The following is a 21,616-nucleotide window of genomic DNA, read 5'->3' as shown; positions in this document are numbered from 1 at the left end:
AGCCACAACAACCCAGCTCGTGAGCTCCTGGGCTGCCCTGAGACGTGAACCAAAGCAGTGGGGGATTCACTTCAAAGGTCTGGTCCGGATCTGAACTAACACACTAATGTGGACGTGTCCTGACCACAGCAAGCCTCGCCATTGCTCAGAAGATGGAGAAGACCAATTACTTTCACCAACAGCAGGCTGCAGCCTTCTTTCTTTGGGTTTTTCCTATTTCACTATCATTAGCAATGTCGGACACCCTTGGGCATCGTCAAGGAAAAGGCATGCTAATCTTCCGTCCCCCCGGCCGTGCCATGCAACAGACAGCTCAGCCTCAGCAATGCTTGCATTAACACCGATGCGATCCTGCTCGGGGGCAAAGCCAGAGGTCTAACCTGGCAGCTGCTTCAGCTCTTCTGAGCATGTAATTGTGCACACGCTGCTATCTAAACTCTTCCTGGCTCCTTCTGACATTTAAGGCAAAGTAATGCGACCGATGCTCTATCTCCAGCCCACTGGTTGCGCTGAACCACACAGTGCCGACTCCACAGCTCTCCCTTTGGAAAGTTAAGTAATGGAAATGTCAGCCTCTAGCCTTGCTGCTTGATTTAAGAAAATGCTTAAAAGTCAATTCACCTCCCGTTCACAGCAGATATCTGGACACCTTCAACCACTGGAAGCATAGAGGGATATACGCAAGAGAAAAACTTTGGTGGAAAGAGGAAGCATAGGAAATTAGACAGCGTGGGTCAGATTTCTCCATCACCCCCTTCGGCCTCTGGCCTCTGCCAATGTGCCCAGGGTGATGAAAATCAGCGGAACCAGAACTCGTTTTCTTTTAGACTTTCTTTACATTGGGTAGATCTATTTTCCCCAAATGTTCACAAAATACAGAAAACTTCAGCTCAAAAAAAGATGCTAAAAGTGAAAAGCTCTGGTTATAAATTAAATTACATGATTTCATAACAAGCGGGAGAAAAGAGTCTGGCTCCCTGTGTAACAATTTCCCCACACTGATGAACATACAGAATATAAGAAAAAAATCCAGTCCATTTCCTAAGAACTTCCTTATCAGTGGAATAAGAATGTTCTGCTCCATCGAAATATTAACCGTCGTCATTTCTTCCCACAGCCGTTTCCAGCTTCCCACCTTAGTCAAACTCACTTCATTAGGAAACATTTACTGCTCAAGTAATAGTAATTCTTTCCACGTAGCTCCACCATTTGCATTTCAGATGGGACACAATCAGCCATATGCTCCTTTTTTGTAATAAAACAGCTCAGAAACAGCTTCACTTCTCTACATTTTGCTCCAAAAAATGAGTGTAGGTTAATATATATTATGTCTCAAGTCAAGAGAGAATTAAGTCAATGAGAAAATTAAAACAAAAGGGTGCTCTTTAGGGGAAATCTAAGCAACTTTGGATACAATTTCAAACATGCCTAGGGGACGTAGGAACCTATGCTCAGAGTTAGGCACTTAAGAGACATATTTTTAAAGGTGTTTAGATGCTTAAAGATGCATGCAAACTTTGTGTGGGATTTCTGAAATCTCAGAGACCTATCTCCTACTGATTTCAAAGACCATTTCAGAGCCCATTAGGTGTTTATTTGCAACTTTTGATACCTTCCAAAAAACAAAGTTCCAAAGTGACTTTTCTGACCTCCTTCAGTAAAAGTGAGAAGAGAACCAAGATTTTTCTCAACTCCATTCTAAAATCTTAACTGCGAGACCAGCCTTTCTTTCCAAGCAAGATCTCTGTAGCCAAACGCTGGACTAAGAGGACGCGCCGTACGAGCACCATGAACCATGCGCTACCTGTGCTGACGTCAGATTGCTCGTGTGGGAGGAGACCAGAAAGGGACAACCTCGGGATGACACTATATGCTCAAATCTTATAGGATCTCCTGTGTGAAGCCTGATTTTCAGGGCTGACTAAATGGGCGGTAAAAAACCACTACAACAAACTTGTCACCCCAATGTCCTTGCTGCAAGGATCTATGCATGGTCCACCCCTTGCACAGTTTTCAGCAGACAGCTTCTAGCTTGCCTCTGCAGTTTCTTACTGCTTTTGCACTTATATACTGAAATCCTACTTTAAGGCTGTGCAATTAAGTCAACATCAAATATATGTCAGGAAATGGTAAAGGTAGGATTACATCAGGAAGATTTATGTACCTGGGTTGCTGACTCTGTTTAATTTATAGTGCTCTCTTATCAGGGAAAACGACAGTATATTCAAACACATTTTTTCAAACTAGAGGAACAAGCAGTCTGCCATTTCAACCATGCCCCCGAAGTCCAGAAGAGTAAATTACAGAGAAAAAAAAAATTTACTCCGAACGTGCATGCCCAGGCACACGTGGCCACAGAGCATATATCATCCTTAAGCAGGATCCACTGGCGATGTAATAAATACAAAATGAACGGCACTTAACGTATTTGATTAAATGAAATCCTATAGCCATAGGTAAAGGCGCCTTCACTTCTTGAAGCATTATAAAATGCAGAAGCAGGACTGTCTCCTATTAAACAAGCAGAACCAAACTGTGACATCCCCACTTGGGCCCAAGGGTGTACATTAGGTGAGAGTCCTAATGGTGTTCAAGACTTCAGATCCTGTGGGACACAGGAATCCCCTACCCCAAAGAGAGAGTTGCCCCAACACTTGTCATGCCCAGAAATCCCGTCCTGCTCCTCGCTAGCACCCAGCGCTGGCGCTTCCCCTCTCACACTCAACCTGCAACCTGGCCGTGTCCAGGCTCTGTACCGTTACCTTATTGTTCTTTCGCAAGTGACAAAATCGGAGCGGCCTCATCTCTTTTGGTTGTTGGCCGTACTGGTCCCGGGGTCCCCACAGGTCCCCTGCCTATGTGGGGCTGGAAACACATCCCGCTGCTACGGGGCTGACCGGCAGGCCGGCTGCCTGCCTGCAGCTTCCCAGTCCCTGAGGTACTTCAGTACGCCTCTAATTTTAAGTAATTTGATCATTTGACCATTTTATCATCCTGGCTATGACTTCTTGTTATAGTTATATCAATAAATCTATTTGGTTTCTGTGTTCCTAAGTGTAGCGCTGAAGAAAGCTTGGCAATATAAAGGCTGACTGAGCTTTCCTCGGGCTCAAGAAGCTGTGAGAAGGTCAATGAGGTCTCCTAGGGGGTCACAGGATGAAACTGTACCCTAGAGCATACACAAAATACATGTGTAAGGCTTAACTATGACTTCTGCAGTCAGAAAAGCTGCTTTAAAAGCATCTGTGAGGAAGGAGTGCTTCCAAGATGTCAGCCGATACCCTGCAGCTCCCCTGAGAAAGGAAGAAATACTGAATGCTGTCCCACAAGCCCATCACGTCTTTAAAGTAATGGGCTTATATATATTAATTGATTAAAATTTGGGCTGTCATTGTAAACAATCATTAAACAAGGCTCACTTTCTTATGTCTATTTTTCCAGGTCATTATGATAGTCTCTGATGAATTCCACTTCTTTTATATGCTTTATTTTATTCCATTTCATTTCATACGATGAAAATCTTGGAGGAGCTGAACATCCAGCAATCCACTTAGTTATTTTGGTGATCGCAAAAGCAAAAAAATCAAAACAAACTAAAAAGGCAAACCTGGGCACCTCCTTGGGGGATTTTGGGCTAACTCCCCCAGCTGCATCCTGCAGCACAGCTTGGTGACGTTGCTGGATCCTCTGATGAGAACATCGCGTCAAGGCAGAACTGGAAGGTCTCTGCAGAGATGGGATTAGCTAACACGCTGGAGAAGCCCACGAGGCTGCCTAAGGGAGGGCTGGCAGAGCTGAACTAAGCCTGTGGCAGGTAAGGTGCTGACGGGCACCTCCTTGTGCCTCACTACTGACTTGTAGGGTGCAAGTCGCTGCACTTCTGTCTCTGAGTTTCTGTCAAGGCAGTAACTGCAAAAAATGTACTAAACAGCCCAGGGGAACCCATGTGCATTTTGGGAGTGGTTGTCACTATTTCACTTGCATAACGTGCTTCTCCTCTTCCCAGGGAAACAAGAGAAGAGAGCAGAAGTAGACCAGTAGTTATTTCCTGTACAGATCTTCACCATGAAGCTGCGTCCAGCTTTGGAGCCCTCAGCACAGGAAAGACATGGACCTGTTGGAGCAGGTCCAGAGGAGGGCCACAAAAATGATCAGGGGGATGGAACGCCTCTCCTGTGAGAAAAGGCTGAGAGAGTCGGCGTTGCTCAGCCTGGAGAAGAGAAGGCTTCGGGGAGACCTTATTGCAGCCTATCAGTACTTAAAGGGGGCTTATAAGAAAGATGGGGACAAACTTTTTAGCAGGGCCTGTTGCGACAGGACAAGGGGGAATGGTTGTAAACTAAGAGAGGGCAGATTTAGACTAGATATAAGGAAGAAATGTTTTACAATGAGGGTGGTGAAACACTGGCACAGGTTGCCCAGAGAGGTGGTAGATGCCCCATCCCTGGAAACATTCGAGGTCAGGTTGGACGGGGCTCTGAGCAACCTGATCTAGTGGAAGATGTCCCTGCCCACAGCAGGGGAGTTGGACTTGCTGACCTTTAAAGGTCCCTTCCAACCCAAACGATTCTATGATTCTATGAAAAAAAAGCTGCCCAGACCTCAGAGAGGTCTGTCCCCCAGCAGCGATGGCAATGTGCTGCACCAGGCTACTTGGCCAAGCTGGAGCAGCCAACTTGGCTTTCTGTTGAATCAGTCTCTGTAAAAATTAATGGGGTCAATAAACCAGGCACGGGTGAGTGCACCGGTGAGTGCACAGGCTCCTAACTCCCCACTCTTCTGCAAATAACATACGGTATTATTTTCTGGGCACAGAGAGTACCTTTGCCTGCAGAGAGAATGCCACCGAAGAGAGGATTCACGGCTATGAAGGACTGTCCCTGGAGGGAGGAGTCTCAATAAAATGAAAGAATGGTTCTTCGCCCATAAAGTGTAGGGGAATGCTATAATTATATTTCCTTAGTTCATGAATAAAGTATAATCATTAGTGACACAGCGATGATAAAAAGAACCCCACTCCATGCTTTATCTCTACTCCTAAGACAACTATTCAGTCTTTGTTTTCAGCAATGTATTACTGAAAAATAATTTAAAAAAAATTACTATGCAATATCTGCGTGTAGCATGAGGGTTTCATACGTAGCTCTGATGGGAAGGAAAGAGGATAAATGAGACAATGCTTCTAAAAGAGCAGTTTTACTGGGAACAGATGCAGGCACATTTTTGTCAGAGCAAGATGGCAATGGCAGTTCTTCCCTATTCTACATCTTTTAATTAGCCCTCTGCAGTTTGGAAACCTGAGAGAATTGTTGGTAGTACCTCTGTTTATTAAAGATTCATATTCAGACTTTGCTGGCCATGGGTCATTTGCTTTTTGGAACCAGAGCAACAGAAAATTGTGTCTGAGCTATCTGCAAAAAAGTACTTAATGAAATGACTAACGTCTTCAGCCAAGTGTCTAGTTGATTACAGGGTCCAAACAGCAGAACAGCAATAAATCTGCCACAAAGAGAATTGTCAGTCAAGAAAAAAGGCATAAAACCAAACAGACAGGGAAGTGAGAGCTAAAAATGTGAAAATGCAAATCTAGTGTTATTTTTACTAGTCAGAGCTCTGATATTTGAGCGCATATGCTAATTTGGTCAAGTGTGAGATCCCACCATGTCTCAGTGAGCACTATTTTACAGGGAAAGTGATGTTCCATTCTGCAATCATTTTAAACATGTCGTATATTTTCTCCAGGCAAAAATAAAAAAAGCAAGGAAAAAACCAACAACGTTTTGCAGCATAAAAAAGCCCAAAGTCTTCCCTTTGCCATAAAACAGTGTATAAATAAAAAGATGGTTGTTGTACATTTATGATATTTCCACCAGGGACATTTCTTATCTTCCTCTGTTCTGACTAGAAAACAATGATCAGAAACTCAAAATTTCTGGTTGGATGTCAGTATGGCCCTCTCCAAGCCCCCTGCCCCTCCAAGTAGGACATTAAATGCCCATTTAAAGCTAACCTGGCAGCATATGCCTGCATAAAGAGCCTGGCAATCAGTCCCAAATGCCTTCTCTATCATTTGGATTCCTGCAAGGTTTTTCTTTCTGGTACACGGGGCACCTTTGTTGACATTACCAGCAGGCAAGTTGAAATGAAGCCAGACTTAACATTACGCCTCAACATTCGAACACGCATTGTACCGTGGTTCAGCCGTGTGTCAGGAGGCTGGTGGGAGCGCTCATTTAGCCAGGCAGCTTTGGGTATGTTTAATTTGTCTCAACACAACGCCACGCAGAGATACTTGAACTAGCTCTAAGCAGGGACTGGCAAGGTTAACCAGGCTGGGCAGACCTGTGCTCACACGCATCCACCGCCTCCAGGAACTCAGCTACCCCATTCAGACCGTCTGCTGCTGCATCGTGCCTTGTTAAAACACACTGCCTGCGATACCTCTTTACCAGGGAGCAGCGGCAGGTCACCTCCGCTACCCACCTCCGTACCACATCAGTCATCCTCAAAGCTGCCCGCACACACAGGCAGCTAAATTGGATTGCTGCGGGGGGCTTGCACACACCTCCGTTTCGACATCAGTCGCAAAAGGACCACATAAATATCAGCTTCTTTCTCTGACCCTCAGCCCATTTACAAGTATACCATTAAGCTTTACAGTAATCTCATACAGCCCCATAGCAGCAATGACTTGACACTATTATACCCATTTTACAGAGAGGTAAATTTTAGCGTAAAGTCCTGGCACCCTCAATAGAGAGTCACCAGGGACTTTTGGTAGCTTGGCCAAGCTCAGGTACACTACAGCGGTCTCTGCAGCGTGCATCCCAAGAGGATGGCACTGAAAGATGCCTCCAGCCAGGAGACAAAACTGCCTGGCATCATTGCCTGGTTTCGCAAACAGCTGAACATCAAGTGCACAGACCTACATATATATAAAACAGTATATATAAAATATATTCATAATGCACACACGCACACAACATTTTACACTTTCTATGAATCATACCCTACAACCTGCCTGTGCTTGCCAGGAGATTGAAACCTTATCACCACACTCTTAAGAACATCATTAAGAGACTTAAAGAATAGAGACACTGCATGCCTTCAAAACAAACTTTGCTGTATTTTTGAGGCTCATGCAAAACTTTAGCTGCAGTGCAGAACAATAAACAATACATATTTTATAATGGCAGCACAAAAATAGCATGCAATATTTCTTTCCTGGGTCTGCTAGTGCTTCTCTTCTGCTTTAAGATCACAAGAGAAGAAAAAGCAAGGCTTATTTTGAGTGCCTTCCATTCAATGTTCTTTATTTATTTATTTATCTAATTTATTTTTCCTTTTTTGTCCTTTGCAGCCCAGCTTCTGCACTAAGGGCTTTAGCATGTCTACTTTTCACAGTGGCTTCCCTGGGATATTTTACCTATTTCAACTGTTCAAATGTTTATTTTCACCAGGAGTAAAAGGAGAAAAGCTTGATTCCCTCAGGGTGACGCAATGTTTCTGCATGGCATTTCAATAGCATCCTGTTATTCAAACAATTAGAAATCACAGAGACCATGCATGGAATTATCAGCATACTGCATAGAGATTTTTATTATTATGTAGTGCATAATGAAAATGATTTGAAGGACCCCAAAGCATCATAACAGAAGGAAGCGCTGAATAATCAGGTGATTTTTTTTTTTTTTTGGACTGCAAGAGACCAAAATATTGTTTACTGGACATATGTCAAGATAAAATGCACTAAAGTGGTGAATATATTTATTGCTGCCCTTCCTTGCATACCAAATGCAACATAATCTGGGAGAGCATAGCTGGAGAGCAGAGCCAGGAGCTAGGGCAATCGCCGTACAGCTGCCACGCTGCTGCTGCTGCTTAATAGCAGGGAGCGACTGGCAATGCTTAAAAATACGAATGGATTTTTCAGAGGGCATTTGTTATGACAGCTCACAGAGGCTGTTTCAAAACGGTTTTGCGGACCGCTCCCGGAGGCACCTCGCCTTACAGCTGTGAGAAGAGCTGCCTGGGCGCTGGCTCCTTCCCTGCTCAGTGAGGAGCTGGTCCCACGCTCCACCAGTTTTCAAGGCTTCATCCTGGAGACTGCAGCTCAGGAAAACTGCTTTAATCTGCTGTGCAAGACACTGCAACTTGATTCCTAATTCTCCTTTCGTTTTTTCCCCGTAACTTTCTTTACGAAGTTTTTGACAAAAAACATCACAAACTTCACCTTTGCTTCCCTCTTACAATTCAAGGCACCAATTATAATATGATCTTCATCTGACTTCCCGAGGCCTCTAGTGCCCTCAACAGTACATTGAATTGTACGCTAACACCTTTAGGGCAAAATAAATGTCTCATTTTATTTTTTTAAAAATATCATTCCTATTTAAAAGGAACTAAGTTGCGTAAAGCCGTCTTTGCTAGACTGGATGCTTTAAACCCAAATGGAGAAACTAGAGAATCACAAGGCTGACGACTGGGTTTGAAGAGCAATGGAAAAATCCTCACGCTATCTGTGTGACTAGAGAAGAAAATTCTAATTCTGTTCACGTGCCAATTCAAGTGTCTGCAGGTATCTAACGTGTGAAGTTTATTTAAAGCCCATAGAATAAAATAAATGCCTTTTTATGGTTTGCCTACACTTGGTGTCCTTCACGTCTCTATACTCTGTGTTAAAACAAAGCTTTGCTGACTGTTTCTCCCCCTCTGTAAACATTTGAGGCTGTCCTTCACAAACGTTTTATTGCTGTGTGCCTCAGACTGCTGATAATGTTCGCTCCTGAAACCAGCAGAAACCAGCAGAATAATAAGAATTGTTCCCACGAATCCCAGCATTTCACCCTGGCCTCCAACAGCCAGTGGGAATATTGCAACGTCTGGTGGAAAGCACGGGTCAACCATCTAGCTGCAGATCCTGGCATGGACCTTGCCACGGAGCAAGGCTCGGTCTGCTCACGAAGAACTGCGGTACCAGCTGGGATGAGACCAACAGCAGATTTCTGGTAACAGCTTTGTTAACTACATCAGAAGTTACTTCTGAAAGCAGACTCTGATTTACCAGTGAGACTAAAGGGCTGACAGCCCTCCTGCCAGCAGAGACCGGGGCATTTCAAGCCCCGTCCCATGCAACACGTGAGCCATCCACTGCCGGCGGGGAAGGCAAGGCTTAGAAGCGACCTTCCTAAAACTAGTGAGAAGAACACGATGGTAAAATAATTCCTCCTTGTAAAGACTCCCTCCACACGTGCAAAATCAGACTAACTCTCACCATAAACTGCTCTGCGTCCTCAAACACGTGTGCCTCCTGCTTCCGAGGAGACCTGCCTGAGGCAGCACCATCTGAATTGGCTGCGTACTCCAGGCTACCCTGCTTGGCAGGCTGACTTAAATTACAAAACAAAATCCAGTCTAGCTATTTAATGAAATTTTAGGAGGATACTCCAGGCTTTCCTTCAGGCTTTGTTTGCACCTCCTGCACAGACAGAAATAAGGCAAGATAACCTCATGTCATCCTGCACAGTGATGAAATGAGATCTCAGCCCATAGGTATGAGACTGGGACCGATGCAACCCCAAGCAAATCGTTGCACGTAAAAGAAGGAGAGAGCAGTAGTAACCCTCTTTTTCCTCAGAGTGTTCAGGTCTGTAGGTGAAAGCTGCTCTACAAAACTAGGTATTACTACTGGCTGGGGACGCTGCCCCTTCTCTCGCTGCCTCACGATGACCACAGCGGCTAGCTGCCTTTGGGAGCAAGCCCCAGGGGAAAGCACCGCTGCCAGGGAAAGGAAGATGAACGAGTGAATGAAACGTGCCATGTCAAGGACACGTCCTTGCCAGCAAACTAACTAGATGAGAGTAACCCTCTTCAGGTCTGCCACAGGGATCAGTGGAATCCACTTGCAGCTCCCAAAAGGGACACATGCTGCAAGCACTGCGCCCTGGCCGGGACGGGCGTCCCTGGGGCACCCGTGCTCCCTGGGAGAGCTTCGTTACAAAACGGGCAGGCTGAGAGACAGCAATTAAGTCTGTACATCTGGGCACATCTCACGCAGGCTTTTAGCTGCTATTTGCATGTGGGAAATGACCGGGGCAGGAGATGGATGCCGTGGGGAAGGGACACCTGCCACCCCGCAGGGGCTGCGAGAGCCGAGGTCAGCCCCGCGCGTCAGCTCCTATTGAGTTCTCCTCAGGCTCATATTTAATGCATGGGATGTATTTTTAATGGCTTAGATGTGTGAACAAATCGTGGCCTTGATGTTCCAACATGGGTGTGTGAAGGAGCCTCCAACCTTCCGCAATGGATGCAGTTTTAATGTAATAGTTAACATAAAGTGGGATGGAAGAGATGAAACATTCTATTAAGACATTTGATAATAAATTGGAAAGTGCTTTCCCAGTGCTTTACATAGTTATTCTCTCTGCTGATCTATTTAGCCAACACATGTAATTCTGAGCTACAAAGTTGTATTCCTGCTTTCGTAAACATACTTACATAAAACTCAATAACAACACAGTCTATTTATTGCTAAAATGCTAGTAGGAAATTGGAAAAGGTATAAATACAATTCATTGCTGGTGATCTCCTGCCCCCTGAAGGCACTGTAAGGCTCCAAATCTTGCTCAGTTCACAGCATCATAAAACCGGAGCAATAAATGTCACTCCTTTCTTGATTGCGCATTAGGCCAATCGGCTTTTTATTGCAACTAAATAGGCCGTCATGAAGGCATCGCTCAGTTTACTACCAGGGTATGACTTTGGCTAAATGGGGGGCCTGGGAGGGAGGAAAGCTTAGTTTTAAATAACAAAAAGGGGAAAAGAAAACAGGAAAAAAAGGGTGCAAAAGCGCATTGCTCTCCAAGGTCTCTGCACTTGCTCTTTCATGCTGTAATGCCCTGATGTACGCAGACGATTATGTGTCAATGCACATTAATATTTGATGTGCATTATCATATTATCCCTTACGTAGACTTTCACAACGCGGTGAGCCCAGGCTCTCCCAGCCATGGGGTTACACAACCAAGTGGTGGCTTCGCCTCGGAGCATCTGCGCACAGCTCTGCCCTTGCAGAGTCAAAAGGGATCCTTTCGTATACCTCCCACAAAGCGGCAGGAGCCAGGCACGATCTTTACAACACCCTGTATTACAGCAAGAGCACAAGACAGACTGCCAAAACCACTCCTTCAAACGCAAATAAAGGTGTGCGCTCGGAAGATTGCTACATTTTCCTACCTAGGACTGAAAACTGCAGTCACAGCTGGTGTCAGAGGAGTAAAAAAAAAAACTCCTGGGTTCATTTGCTCCCCTGTGAAACTGGGCACATAAAATGGTTGCCCTCTGCCATGCTGTCACGTGTATATGTTGTTTATGGAAATTTCCTGAAAATAGAGAGGGATGCTGTTGCTGTGTCACACAATGCCCAGCCACGCACGTGCACCCTTGTAAGACGCACAGATCGGCGTTAACGCAGTCCACAGCCACAGCCTCGACGCCAGCCGAGCCGCTGCCCCGCACATCCTCCAGCTGCCCCTGACGTATAAATGATTAATTCACCTACTCCACGCTGGGTGTGCCATTTCAGCCTCCCAGCCAGGCCGAGGGAAGGCAGGTGAGAAGGACCTCCCCACCACCTTCAGGTAGTGTCCCCAAAACCCTCCCCAAGCCTCTGCGCTTGGGCAGCCGCTACAGCTCCTCCCTGCTCCCCAGCAAACAGCAAAATGGACTAGCTGCAAGTCAGCTTTAGGTTTTCTCCCTGCTTCCACAGTCCTCTGTCCTTTCCCAGTCCACCCCTCCAGCCTTCTCTGCCATGACCACCCCTCCCTCTGTGCCTGCATGCCTCCCGTCCACACACCACATGCTGAATGTATGGGTAGGCATTTTGGCCATGGAAACCTAATAGGAAAATTTGGCTATTTTGAGCCACGCTTTTAAAATTACTGCGGCTTTTTTTTTTCAACTCTAATGTTGACAGACTAATAATTGTGAGGACAAATGACAGCTCTACATGTCTTACAAGCCTTCCCCCCCCTTAAATTTCAGAAGAATTTGTGTCTTGCTCCTACAGGAGCATGACACCATGATAAGACAAGGAAAGTCCCCAAAAATCTCAGAAGTTATGTTTGGCTTTTCACAAAATCTCAGAAGTTATGTTTGGCTTTTCACAAAACAATGAAGCCAAATTCTGCTTTTATCATCACAATTTCCAAGTTATTCCTTTGCACTCTGTGAACGACTGCACATTTACATCCGACAGAGTCTGTTCTCCCTTCTGCCAGCGAAAGGCTCCACTGGCTACTAAGAAGTTACTCCAGGGTTATGATACTGGGAGAGAACTTTTGTTTCACTGAAGTCAGTGGAATAACGTTCATTGACTTTCATAAGCTGGAAGTTCACCTTCTGAAACTGAAAACCAAGTTTGGATCAGCATCTGAAAAGAGGAGCACAAGGAAAAAAATCTATAAGCTTTATGACTGTGTAGGGTATTATCCCCTGGACACACAGTGAGTTTTGCTGTAATTGCAAAAGATCTTTTTTATTACAAAACCAAACGTTAGGGATTCTAGTTTTTGGATAAGAGATGTATGTGTGCACATAGGGTCCCTAAAAGACCTACTGGGGTGAGTAGTACAGATTGAACACAATGTGGGTTTCCATTTATCTGAGAACGTTTAGAGCTGTGATATATGGTCTACATGACAGACTTCCTCGATGTATAGAGAAAATATAGCCAATTTCTTTGTGTAGGCTGAATTATTTACCAGAGTGTTCCAAAGTGTATTGGTAATAAAACACTATGAAGTATAAGTAACTCCAGACAATCTTGGCTTATGTTAAAACCAGGGTTTTTTTTAAGATGTTATTAAGAAAATAAATCCTGAGAATCTGGAAAGGCAGGAGTTTGTCAAATGAACGTAAGCCTCTGAAGGACTGCGTTGACTCAATGGATGGAAAGGTCAAATTCTCCAAACCACCACCCTAAGGGAGTTGGGAATCAGTCTCACTTCAAAATTAAATAGGCTATTTTGGCTCAGGATGAAGGATGCAAAGATGGTAAGGTGATTTTGTGAAACTTACCTGACTGGGAAAAATGGCTGTTTTTAACTAAAACCAAATAAAATGTATGTAGAGTAAAACAATTTCACCAGATGGCCAAACAAGCCATCATTTTTCCAAGCATTAACTTTCTAGCCAAGCACAAGTTTAGAAATACAATGTGCTCATTCCTGCCTCCTATTCCTCAAAAAGACTGGACTGTAAGCTGCTCTTAGAGAAACATCCTCTGAAGAGAAAGCTAACTTCTTGTTCCCATATCTTCCCTTGCTCTTTCTGCAGACTCATTGCTGAGAAAGAGGAAAACCACATATTTTTGGCTTGATTTAAGGTCTTTTAGAAGTCAGTGGGGCTCTTTCTCTGGCTATGCGTGGGCACAAAGTCACTTTTTCACCTTGGCTAGGTTTAAGTTGAAACTGCCCACTGAAAGAGTCCCACAATACCTCAGTAGCTTGCGAGCGAGAAACCTGATAGGAAGCGTGGCATTCATGCAATGCTCACCTGAGGACCTTATTTTCTGACTCTTACATGGTGTCTAGACAGCGGTCGCTAGTAAGCCTGAAGCTTTCACCTAAGCTGGAACTGCTGAAGCTTTCTTCTTGTTTGTGCTGTGGACAGTTCAGGCTACGATTTTGTATTTTGCTAGTTTTCCTGCTTTTGTGCCAGTTCACATGGCATTTCTTTCCACAGCCCAAATGAAGGAACATGTCCAGGTTCCCTATTCAGCTCTCACGCCCTGGACAGCAGGTCTAGCTGACCAGCCTCCTATGAAAGCCAACAACCTGGCTCTTCCTCTGAGCAGGTTTAATAATTAAAATATCATCTATGGACAGATAGGTCTTATCTTGCTTTTTTTAATGTTCCCGATGTTTTGCCTTTCATTGCAAATCCTTCATTGACCAATTTCCAGTTCAAATCTTGTTGCTTGGGCTACTTTTTTACAGTATTGCTGACTCGTAGCCCACTGCCCACTACAGTTATCTCAACGTGGTGTCTCAACAGTTACACTAGAAGTCAACTGCTTCCTTTTTATTTCAAAACCTTTTAAGCATAGAACATGCACCAAATGAAACGTTTACAGTAAACTGGGCTAATTTCTGGGCAGACACTGGAGGTAGCTCTGTTATTAGGCCAGGATAAGACAAGTGACAAGGGTGTAGGAGGGTGTAAGCCACTTGGCCGTCTCCTGCTGTGCAATGCAGAGATTGCGTGCTGCAGTCCCTTTACTTTCCTCTGTAAACCCTTGCCTGGACTGTTATTAGATATGACTACTAAGCTCCACGTGAAGATTTATGCAGCAGCAGCTTCACTTTCTGTCTTAGGTATGATCTCAAGTTAAGCAGAAATTTAAGTCTTTGCAGCACTGCTTTTTTTAATGATTTGATTCCCTTTCTGTGTTTACTTGAACCGCAAGTCCAAGGAGTATGTTTAAGTGTTACATGTAGCCATGAACAAAGATCTACTTTTTCTCTAGAAGAGAAAGGAAGGCAGCAGAAAACGGCAATGTATCTACTGTATAACGCACGGGACATTGCAGATGTTAAAGTAGCTCGTTGTTTCTGCATCTGGAACAAGTAGGTCACACATAGTTATTATACACACTGCTGAACACGAAGCAGCCAATACCCACGTAATGTATGTGAGCTTTCAAACTACCTTTCAGTACTTTATAGTAGTATAGCATCTTGTTTGCAGATGCTCTGGTTGAGAGCAACTGATTGAAGGGGGAAGGGACCCAAAGCTGACTGACCTAATTGCTGTGTGGATTGAGAAGCTGGCAAAATCATTAGTTTCTTTTATATGTTTTCTTTCTATACTATAATAAAGATAAATATTGATTACTAGAGCAATATTGATTGTAGGGGTCGCTGCTGATGGCAGCTGCATGATTTGCACAAATATCTCTCATGTACAGCGCTGCTTATTTACATAAGAATGCAGTTTCACCATCCTCATGCGCTGCAGTGTTCACTTGCCTTATAGGAGCATTTACCCACACTATATATATATCAGCGATTAGCAGTAAAATATGAAACAAAGGACTGAAACAGTTCATCATCTTAATATGTTTTCTGTGTGTGACTGTCTGCTGTGGGTAAGTGGAGTTTATTGTCCCAGCCATGCGGAAAAAAGTGTAGGACACAAGGGACCTGCTGCAGTTATGCTGTAACATCGCCACCTCACTTGGGAATACACCCAGCTGCACAGCACGCCTGAGACCGATGGTCCTTCCTTCACCCACTGACCTGGACACTGAACATGCAAGCCCCTTCATTCAGGCCTGGATGCCTTCCTCCAAGCTCCCAGCTTTGGGTCATCAGGGACACAGTGTCCCCACAGAATGGCTTCAGCATCTTCTCCCGAGCTGAACCTGCCTGGTGGGATCCTTCTCCACTTGCAAGAAATGGAAAAGGCGGCTCCAGTGTCGGCCAGGCTCGTGAGGAAGAAGGAAAGTTGCCTACCACGAGCATGGTGCCTAAGGCAGAGCACAAAACCCTATGCTCAGCCAAGGAGTCGTCCTTGGGGTGCGTGGGACTGAGTTGTGGGAAGCAGCAGGGGTATTTATGCCCCTTTTTGTCACTGGTGCAAACCCCTGAGTGGCCTATTCAAGGTCAGGCACCTCCTGCCAGGGATACCGCTGCCTCTCTCCTCCACCTGCAAGCTCCAGGAGGAAGGAAGGGGAAGGCAGAGGAGCAATCTGCGGAGATGGCCTCCTCACCTCCTCGGACACTGCCAGGCTGCAGGGAAAGCACTCTCTCCCGAGCACGTTATACATCTCTGCGTGTCTGTCTCATAGCTAGCAAACTGCATCTTATTCTGGGCAATCCTGCACTTTGAGACTGCTGCTGGCTGACCTGCTGATATTGAAATTCAAAGGAAAGGCACGCATATTTAACCCCAATTCATCATTTTGATTTTGATTAACTCTACAAGTCAGAGGTTTGCAGGCTTTAATCTTGTTTTAAGAAAATACTCCTGTCCTCTCTTCTTGGCGTTTTCCAACAGGAAATTCAACAGAAGGTTTTTTCCTGTTATTTATCTCCTTCCACTTACTTGGACACATCGTGGACCTCTGAAATAGCTGCCCAGTATCCACCCAAACCATGGCTTGTCCAGTGTAGAGACTGCTCTTATTTCCTCAGTGGCCCATAAGGAGAAGATTAATACTGGAATCCAGGTTTCTGACATGGTTATGCACTGACACTAAGCCACTTTAGCAGATGAGCAGGCACTCCATTTGGTGAGTACTATTTATACACAGTGAGTGAGTATTTCATAGATGCTTTCTGGAGGATCTTAGAAATACACCACGGTTTGCAACGTTACGCTTCATTCTTCATTTCCTTTTAAGTATATCTCTCGGGGTGTTATGTTGAGTAGCCCTGTCTTACAAAATCAATTATTCCTTAGCCAGCTCAGAAATAAAACCCAAAGTAAGCAACACCAACTGTCTGATTTACCAATAGATTGCAATCCAGTGCTAAAGAGCATAGCCACTGCCCTGCTTTAAATATTCATGAAGCCCACTGGTGCAAAATGCATTAAAGGTGGGAATAATGCCAGTAATACACGATCCTCTTAGTGACAAGAAGCTTTCACATATTAAAGTAGCAAGATGTTAAAGACTTTCAACTGAACAGTCTTTGTTTTTAACCTAGAGAAAGAGATTCACTAATGGAATGCCAAATTGCATTCACTCTCGTGCTATTAGACTGCAGAATAGGATAATAATACCTGTGTGCTTTACCATGCCGTGGAAAACCTGTTATTACAGTGGGTTCTTTTCTGCCTTTTCTTTGAACTTTCCAGAAAATGTTCACATTCATATCTTACCCCTTCGAGTAGTCTTCTATGTGCCAAACCCCCTATCAGAATCCCAGGAGTCTAGCCATTAACAGATTGGTTTTACGCAAATAAAAAGATTTAAAAATAATGGTGACACAGTACAATAGCACAATTTAGCTGAGTGACAACTGGCAATGAATAACAAAAAAAAAAAAAAAAAAAAAAAAAAAGAAAGAGTTAAACCAGAGACAAGGGACTGCAGAATAACAGACTGTGGCAATGCAGAATAATGTTAATTGTCGCTTTAAATCATCAGCAGCCCAACCACATCTGCTATCACACCTGCGCTCTCTTCTCTGATCTACTCTGGCACCCCAGAAATATTAGGCAGCCAGCCAGCCTCGTATCTCCAGCTCTCTGCGGTCTGGCTCTGCTACCAGCTTGCATCCCTCTTACCTGGAATGGATCAGGCACTGACCCTGCACCCTCAAAATGTTTCTGATTGATAGGGGACGCTGCCGGTGCTGGGCTCGTCACCCTGTAACAACAGGTCCCAGGGCTGCTGGGACCCACTGACCCCATCTGGATTTTACAAACCTCACCAGTCAGGTGGGATAGCTGATGAAGCCCTGCTTACATCTGAAATTTGGTCCGCATAAAAACAGTGATCAAATAATAAACTGAAATTTCTTTTCCCACTTAATCTAAGGACATTTTCTGCACACCAGATCTTGGCAGGGGGAGTGAGGGAATATGTCTATCTGGTGCCAAACATGGAAATTCAATTAACGTACATTGGAAAGAGGGATCTAGGTCCCCCATACATAGTCCGCTTTTATTCTAGAAATAAGAATAACAAAGAGCTAACACCCAGAAGGCTCATTTTTTACAAAGACGTTTATCCAAGACTAATCAGGGGGCAGGGACAGGAAAACAGGGCTCCGTTACGGCATATGAAGTTGTTTACTTCAAAGCAGGCCTTTAACAGGCTTTACATGGTCTTGTAACGTCTGGTTGGAAATCTGCTTTCCTGCCTTTCAACAGTTTGTCTGGTAGCGTCTTCCTAGTAAATGCCCTTCCCTGCTTCCCGCCTCAAGAAGCATCTTCCCCTGCAGAAAGACCGGCTGTCAATAAAGATTGAGAACTTCAGCTCCTGCAGTCATTACACTGCTCCGTATAAGCCAAGTTGTTTCAAAGGGGAGGAATTAGATAGTGGAAAAGCTGCAGTGGGAACATTACTGGGGTAAGTCGGATCAGGCTATTTTATCGAGCTATTTCTGGAAAAAAATAAACACTGCTACTCAGTGCTTATGATTAATAATGTTATCTTGTAGCTAATTTTATTCCTTGCCCCTCTCTTCTCCTGCCTTCCAATTTGGAAGTGCGCTTAATTATGAAAACATGAGCACTAGACTATGAATTTTGATATATTAATTTTACCATGATTTCGCTTCTAAACCGCACCACCAAAACTCTCAAGGACAACTGGTCAAGGAGACAATGAAAATCCTGGCAGCTAGGGTAATTTCCTCAAGCAAAGTCAAAATTAAGCAATTTCTTCCACACAAATCTCATTATGTTATTGCAAACCTATAACCATGATGCATCTTGCTCCTGTTTTTCAACACCACAATTTCTTTTGATGACTGGAGCCAGACCAAGGCCTCTGTGGTTTGTTTACGTGGTGTTTTTTAAAGACTACAATCAGAGGTTATTAAAAGCCTGGCAAGACAAAAGCAAAATGAGCACAAATGGATGACCGTATTCCTAAGCTTCTTCACTGAATAGCAGAAATGTTCATAATTTCATGCCTGACCAACAGTGCATGGATGCCTTGCCTGGATGAGGTCAGCTGCCCAACAGTGGGCCCAATTATCATGTTCACCATTCATTCATTCATTCATTCATTCATTCATTCATTGACTCCCCTCTCTGCTCCATTCCTACCGTCCAAGTTAGATTTCGGGCAATATTGCTTTATCGACATCTCACTGCCCAGTCTCTGTAACCATCTTTAGCTACCACCAGCCCACAGCGTCAGAAGCATCATCCAGACAACAGCTCTAACATTTGCATGATTATTTTGTTGTCTCTCTAAATTTGTATTAATTACTTAGATAGAAATATGAGGCTTGGCATTAAGGCAGTGGTAGAAGTACAGCTCTGTCAGTAGTGGCTTTTTTAATCCATTTGCTGTTCCAAAATCACAACGAAATGATTAGTTTAAAGTTGACTCAATATACGTTTGCACAGTTTCTAGGCAAAATGAAAAAATAAAAAAAAAAAATTCTGAGTAGATAGAATTATTTCCCTTCAGCTTATGTGGTTTAAGGTTTAAAATAAAAATATAAAATAAAAAAATACTTCTGAAACCCCTTTTAAAAAATAAAACAATTTCCATTGAGAAAATGTCTAAATGTACACTCTAATTATTTCAAACATTTGAGGGTTAGGTCTTCAACTCCAGCAACTAGGAAAAATTGAGACAGATTTCCCAGCGTTTCTAATGCCACACATGAATTAACATGATAATAATACTAATGATACTTTTTAACTGGAAAAGCTTTAGGTCAATTATTTTTCCCAATTCTATTTCTTCCAAAGTGTAAAGCTGTAAAATCCCAGATGGAATAACATAAGTTATAACAGCAACAAAATGGATAACTGTGTTTCTAGACTTCGTCTAAATTGTGCGTGTTCCAGAATTATAAACCAAACTGTTTTATACATTTTTTCAGAGTAATAACCACCTCAATCACTGTGTGATGAATCTCTGGGTGCAGAAAATTGAATATCTAGTATTTTTAATGCTTTCTAAACCACAGTACCTTTAAATAATAAAACATTCATTAAAATAGAAGAGTAGACCAAATTACTGTACCAAACATCCTCTGCATCTTCGTCACACTCCGCCCCAAACTGGCAAATGTCACAGGTCGATGTCTCTTTTTGATTGGTTTCACCTGAGCCTTCATTGACTGTTTGATAGAAAGCAGAAGAATATACATTAGTAAAGACAGCACTGTAGCAAAGCACTTCTCTCTCTCTAGAAAAATCTGTTCACCGCGTCAGCTTAATGCGCTGCCCACAGAGCCGACGCCTGGCCAACAGACAGTGTTTTCGCATGGGGCCAACACAGAGACTTCCATGTTGCTCTGCGATAAAATTCCCTGAATTATGGAGTTAAAAGGAAAACTGGAGAAAGACCCTTCCTCTTCCTTTTCCACTTAAACAATGATCCCTTCAAGCTGCAGCTCAGGCAGGTTGTGTCACGCCGAGCCGCGCTGCTTTGTTCCCTGGGAAAATAATGGAGGTGTATTGACAGCATCACACGCTGCCTTGTGTTCTTTACCGGTGAAGGCCTTGAGACGGACCCAAGGGGATGTTTTCCTTGAAAATGTTTTGAAATTACCTGCCGTGCGGTGCAATCTAGTCCATTCCAAAGGCAAAACATTTTTCTCTTCAGAAGTACAGCTATGAGCCCCAAGGACTAGTTATCTCTGGCAGGAAAGATTTAGTGCTGTCCAGAGGAGGGGACGATCTCCAGCATAGGTTAAGTTTGAAACCCAGGAAAGTCAACACCCTTGTCTGCAATCGTGTAAAGTTTGTAACCCGCCCTTAAGTCAAATACGTGAAGGGACTGAGGGGAAGATAAAAATAAGGGTATAAGAGGACTGCGAAAAAACGTTGTTGGCTGAGTACTGAAAGAGAGAAAGAGACCACTAAGGTAGGCACCAAGAAGAGGGTTTGTTAAAAGAGCCAAAAGAAACATCATCTACATTTATATTGAAGTATATAAGCACCTTCTGATATCTTTCAATAGGTCCTGCTTTCTAGCAAGACACAGTACCTGGTGATATCTTTCTGCTGGTTACAGAGTAATTAAACCAACTCAGACTTTAAGTATCAATCAGCTTTGACTGACGTTATCTGCATAAACAGCCTCTGCAGCGTCATCCTTTCATTTGGAGTCCGCACTGTGGTGCAGGTTTACCGCACATTTGGGTCCAACCTACCAAGGCTGGTGGACACGCTGAAGCGTGTCGGTAGCCCCACTGCCACTGACGGGACAAGTCACCTGCCCGATGGCGTGCACCCACTGCACGAGACCCCGCGAACCTGGGTGTTACTGGAGGCTCTCGGGTTGGAGTACTCCCACTTTGAATATGCTGCTTTTGTTATTTACTCAAGAAAGAAGAAGAGTCCCAAGCTTTCACAAAGCTGTTGGAGGAGAAAGGGCTTTTGCCCCTGAAAGTCTGACCCCAATGCCTGCTTTCTTACCCTGGACAAGTTATTTAACCTCTGTCCTGTTTCCCACTGTGTAAAATGGGAATAACACCACTTTCTACCAACAAATATGGAAACAAGTTTATTAAAGATTGTCATATGCTTCGATACTACAGTGATATAGACCACAGAAATATCTAAGGTAGATGGTTTGTCTCAGAAGTTTTTTCCTGAGGCTTCATATAGTCAAAGAAAATGGTGGTATGTTTAGGTATGAGCTATGCCACAGCAATTTCTTATCAGTCTTGCTTGAATTTAGACTATATTAAAATGAAAAAAAAATTACCTATGATAAGCATTCTGATGATCCTAAAAGGAAAAAAAAAAGGGGTTGCCCTATTTGTAGAACTTTGCTCACCTTTATATCCACAAAGTTCATGTACAAAAAACCAAAGGGAAAACTCAGAAAACATAGCCTGGATTTTTGTTCTACTGCAAAAAGGTTTTGTAGGGAGGGTCTGAGCTGTGGTTTTTCTGTTTCCTTAAATGA

General features: G+C 43.8%; 1 protein-coding gene across 1 annotated transcript in view; it reads right to left on the bottom strand.

Moving 5' to 3' along the window:
- The window catches only part of TMEFF2 (transmembrane protein with EGF like and two follistatin like domains 2), a 134,312-nt gene that overhangs the window by 36,548 nt on the left and 76,148 nt on the right, over nucleotides 1-21,616 (bottom strand). Inside the window, exon 5 of the mRNA XM_075153631.1 lies at nucleotides 19,721-19,817. Within this exon, the coding sequence (XP_075009732.1) occupies nucleotides 19,721-19,817 (97 nt within the window). The remainder of the gene's footprint in view (nucleotides 1-19,720; nucleotides 19,818-21,616) is intronic.

Source organism: Calonectris borealis, chromosome 6, assembly GCF_964195595.1.
Source record: "Calonectris borealis chromosome 6, bCalBor7.hap1.2, whole genome shotgun sequence".
In the NCBI taxonomy this organism is placed as follows: Eukaryota; Metazoa; Chordata; class Aves; order Procellariiformes; family Procellariidae; genus Calonectris; species Calonectris borealis.
The sequence above is the reverse complement of the archived record's forward strand: the minus strand, read 5'-3'. Positions and strand labels throughout refer to the sequence as shown.